The sequence below is a fragment of the Octopus bimaculoides genome, chromosome 15 (assembly GCF_001194135.2).
Source record: "Octopus bimaculoides isolate UCB-OBI-ISO-001 chromosome 15, ASM119413v2, whole genome shotgun sequence".
Taxonomy (NCBI): domain Eukaryota; kingdom Metazoa; phylum Mollusca; class Cephalopoda; order Octopoda; family Octopodidae; genus Octopus; species Octopus bimaculoides.
In genome coordinates, this window is record NC_068995.1 from 1,899,962 (window position 1) to 1,904,838 (window position 4,877).

Sequence of the window (4,877 nt, forward strand, 5' to 3'; positions counted from 1 at the left end):
CCCCCCCATCGCTTGACAACCGATGGTGGTGTGTTTACGTCCCTATAACTTAGTGGTTTGGCAAAAGAGACCGATAGAATAAGTACTAGGCACTGGTACCACATAAAAAGCATCCAGTATACTCTGTGGAATGGTTAGCATTAAGAAGGGCGTTCAGCTGTAGAAACAATGCCTCAACAGACAGCTGGAGCCTGGTGCAGTCCCTAGCCTTACCAGTTCCAGTCAAGCTCTCCAACCCATACCAGTATGGAAAATGGACATTAAATGATGATGTATACACACATACTAACATATATTCTCTATGTGTGTGTGTATTCTTAAACAAGTATGTTGTTGACAGTGACTTCCCAGTTTTGGTCAGCAAGCTATCGTTGAATAGTCCGACAATGGCTTAGCTAGCCAAAACTTCGAAGTCACTGACAATAATATGCTTGTTTAAGACGAAGAAATTTGTATTCTACAAAAGTATAGAGTAACCGATCAGATTTATGTAAAAGTGTTTCCATTGTAACTGAACATAAAAACAAAAATACATATACACAACACACATAGGTAACCTTCAAATACACAGAGAATGTATGAAGGAGTGTATAATATGAAGAGTGTATAATATGTGAAGAGTGTATAATATGAAGAGTAACTTACTGAAACTAGAGTGGACCTGAGCATAGAGTCTTGGCTCTTCAGTCGGTGACCTTCATCGACAACCATCAAATGCCAAGATATCCTTTTCAGAAGCTCGTCTCGAAGACAAATCTGAAAAGGAAAGAAAGAAATCATCAGCAACCTACCAGATCAGCTGACAGACCTAACCTATAATCAAAGGTAATCCAGCTTTGACCATCCCATCTGTAAGTTATTACATATCCTGGATGGGTATTTCTCCTTGGCATTCTAAGATGAAATTCCAGCATAAAATGTAGAAAAAAACTCATTAAACTCTAATTAGAAATAAATGATGTCCCTGGAGAAAAGTATTAAGGGACGTAATAGGGAGGTAATGGCAACCGTTAGGTTTGAACTCAAGACTTTTTTGTTTGTAGTTACGTAATCTTAATCTCACTGTGATTGTGCCTCATAAGTTTGCATTCGTCTTTGCATGGGTCTTCTCCAGAACAATATTTGTAACGGTCATTTGGTCATTCGCTTCAAGAAGGTCAGGTTCCTGAGATTAATCTTCATTTCCTCTCAGGTTTCCTTAGGTCTTCCTCTTCTACAGGTTCCTTCCACCTGGATTGGTCACCATCGTTATCATTATTGCTTTAACATCCACTTTGGACGAGACTTTGATCCACCAGTATTTCATGGACAGATTACCCTTCCTGTTATCAATCCTTATAAATAAAGTTAGAAGATTTAGCTTTTGTACTTCTAAGATCTGAACTCAAAATTCTGCTGAAGAAGCTTTACTTATTGGTGTTCTGAGCCCAAATAAGTACCAGTTATATACTGTGACTATTCAAATAAATTTTTTAAACTTTTACACAAGGGGAAAATCTGCTTCGACAAATTCTGTCTGACCCATACTAGCATGGAAAAGTGGATGTTCATGATGACGATGACTATTTTATAAATCTGAAAACTGAATGTGATCTGTGTTGCCATGGATACATTCAAGCTCCACCCACTCCAATTTGAACAGAACATCCCAACTTACCTCATATGTTGTTAACAGGACATCTAGGGAGGCATCTGCATCTGTTGCCGTGGAAACCATCTTCTCCAGAATCTCTTGCCGTGTATTCTTTTCTCCAATCAAACATTTCACTTTCAAATTGGGAGAAAACCTGGTTTGTTGAGGCAGTGATGATGATGATGATGATGATAAAGTGTTGAGTGGAGAAGACAAGAAGAGAGGATGGAGACAATGTCAGTCAAATGATAATTAATGACAAAATTCTAAGGCCTTAATTAACCCACAACATCTTGTATAACATGAATCAACCCAACAGTGCAATTATCCCTCAGTCTTAAAACCATCGAATCAAACCAGTCTCCTGTGAACTCTAATCTAAACGAAGAAACCATTCTTCTGTCCTTTATTTATATTATTTAATATTTGCTATTAAAATTAAGATGTGTGTTTGTTGTTGAATGGCCAGGATTTATTTTCAGAGATTTCTTACCTCTCAAATTCCAATTGCCAATTTTCCAGCACTGATCGTGGACAGATAACAATGTCAGGTTTTTGAATCTTCTCTGTTTTGCGTAGGAACAAAATACATGCAATCGTCTGTGGAAAAAAACAAACAAAAATATGAAATTAAATTGCAGAACTTGACAACCTCTCTAATGATGGTGCCACAATAAAACATGATCAGTACATGTTGTAAAGTGAATGGTAAATGAATGGAGAAGGTGTGAGGTTTATAAACTTCTCTAGCATTGGTGTCATGAAAATGTACCCAGTACATACTGTGAAGTGAATGGCAGATGGGTGAAGAAAGTAAGGGTTTGAGGTCCCATCAATCTTGTCTTGTGGAGGGATTATAATTCTTCTAGGGCTGGCACAACTCTGTAAAGTGACTGACAAGAGAAAGGGTGTCCAGCTATAGAAACGAACTTAAAAAGTGACAGATATGAACACCAGTCTATGAGAGCAGTGGCTCCCAATAAGAACTCAGATTGTAATGCTTCCTCTAACTCATGCCAGCATGGAAAGCAGACATACAAATGATGGTGATGATGATGATGAACTATCTTGTCTAAAAATCAAACATTCTCTATTGCTAACTATTAATCTAGAAATCCATTTCAAGCAGCTGGAACCAAGTTTTCAGCACAGCCAGGCTTAAGAGGAAGCCAGCAGCTGTGTCAGGCAATGCCTGATACACTTACAACTTCAGCACTTTAAAACGTTCAACATATTTAACAGATTAAAAAGATATCAAAACATTTTTGGTTTAATATTTTGTTTCTCTCTCTCTCTCTCTCTCTCTAAACCCAGAAGAAATTTACTGTTATAACTTCCAACCTGCTTTCTCGACTTATTTCCTGTTTCCTATTTAACAGTTTCTCATTTATTGAAATTCCTTAATCAGTTTTTCAATTGGTTAACTCTTTCCAGATAAACTATTCTGTAGTTTCTTCAATGAAGAAAAACACTGAACCAATTCTATGAGCAACTTGACACTGGCTTGTCTGGTGTCTCTGCAAACCAACACATTATCACCATCATCATCATCCTGTTCCTTATCACAGTCATCTTCAACATTGTTATCATGGCTTCACACACTCAGTTTTCTTCTAATTCAGAAGTGAAATGTTTGATTAGAGAGAATACATAGCAACAGATTCAGGATAAAATGGTTTCCCTGGCAACAGACACAGATATCACCTCCTTGACATCCTGATAACAAGATACCAGGCTGTTATTAAATTTTCTGCAAAAACAAAAGGTGAACATCTCTCTCTATATATTTAATTACACACACACACATACATACATATTGGGGGTGGCCCCGTGGGGGCTTGCTTACCACAGAGTTTCACGTTCTGTCCCACTGTGCAACACCTTGGGCAAGTATCTTCTGCAACAGCTGTCTACCAAATCCACTCACATGGCTGATCAAAGCCTTGTCAGAGGATTTCATATACAAAAACTGACAGGAGCCCACTGTATCATCATCATCATCGTTTAACGTCCGTCCTCCATGCTGGCATGGGTGAAACGGTTTGACAGTAGCCGGCCAGGCGGAAGCTTGCACCAGACTTCTGTGACTGTTTTGGCAGGGTTTTTACAGTTGGATGATGATCATCATCATCGTTTAACGTCCGCCTTCCATACTAGCATGGGTTGGACGATTTGACAGAGGACTGGTGAAACCAGATGGCTGCAACAGGCTCCAATCTGATCTGGCAGAGTTTCTACAGCTGGATGCTCTTCCTAACGCCAACCACTCAGAGAGTGTAGTGGGTGCTTTTACGTGCCACCGGCACGAGGGCCAGTCCGGTGGTACTGGCAACGTCCACGCTCAAATGGTGTTTTTTACATGCCACCTTCACAGGAGCCAGTCCAGTGGCACTGGCAACGACCTCGCTCGAATGTTTTTTCACATGCCAGTCAGGCGACACTGGTAACAATCACGCTCAAATGGTGCTTTTTACATGCCACATCTACACCACCACTGCTACCATGTGGTTGCTCAACCTGCTAAAAATAGCAGCCAACTGCCTTAACCCTTTCGTTATTGTATTTATTTTGCGATGCTCTTTGTTTCTTCAAATTAATTTTAAACATAACAAACAGTTTAGTAAAATAACTTAGTTATCATTTAGCTAGCGTTAAGAACATAAATTGTGACTAAGGTTTGGTGGAAGATTTTAATTCAAAACTTATGAAAACAAGACATTTGTACTCTGAGCCAGTTTCGGCTGGGTTGGTAACAAAAGGGTTAAACAAATCAGGTGACATATGACAATGTAGTACTTGATAGACCATGACTGCAAATAAAACTGGATGGTCATAGTCGGAACACCTTTGATTATGGGTCAATCAGGAAAGACATGGAACTAAACAACAACAGACTGTCAAGAAAGGTAATTAACAGATTGAAGTATTTAGATAATTAAATCTGACATCACAAAAGAAACAGGCTTGGAAGGACTGGAAGAACGGTGGTAGCAGGGAATTGTACCAATGTGCCAGAAGGGAGGCTAGGCGACAGGTTTATTTAGCCAGAGGGGAAGCAGATAAGGAAAGATTTGCCAATGTTCTGCGCCGTGAGGACCAAAGACTCGAGGTATTTCGTGTTGCAAGACAGTGTAGGAGAGAGAATAGTGATGTTGTAGGAGAGAAATGTGTTCGCATGGATGATGGTACGCTTGCATTAAATGAGGATGCAAAGAAAGAGGTCTGGAGATGCCACTACGATAGA

The 4,877-nt window shown here is 39.4% G+C and overlaps 1 protein-coding gene across 2 annotated transcripts in view; it reads right to left on the bottom strand.

The window, feature by feature from the left end:
- The window catches only part of LOC106874113 (chromodomain-helicase-DNA-binding protein 1-like), a 37,002-nt gene that overhangs the window by 24,326 nt on the left and 7,799 nt on the right, over window positions 1-4,877 (bottom strand). For both annotated transcript variants that reach the window (XM_014921720.2, XM_014921719.2), the window contains exons 3-5: window positions 2,127-2,233; window positions 1,658-1,787; window positions 646-756 (exon numbers count right to left, since the gene is read on the bottom strand). In XM_014921720.2, coding sequence (XP_014777206.1) covers window positions 646-756; window positions 1,658-1,787; window positions 2,127-2,233 — 348 coding nt within the window. The remainder of the gene's footprint in view (window positions 1-645; window positions 757-1,657; window positions 1,788-2,126; window positions 2,234-4,877) is intronic.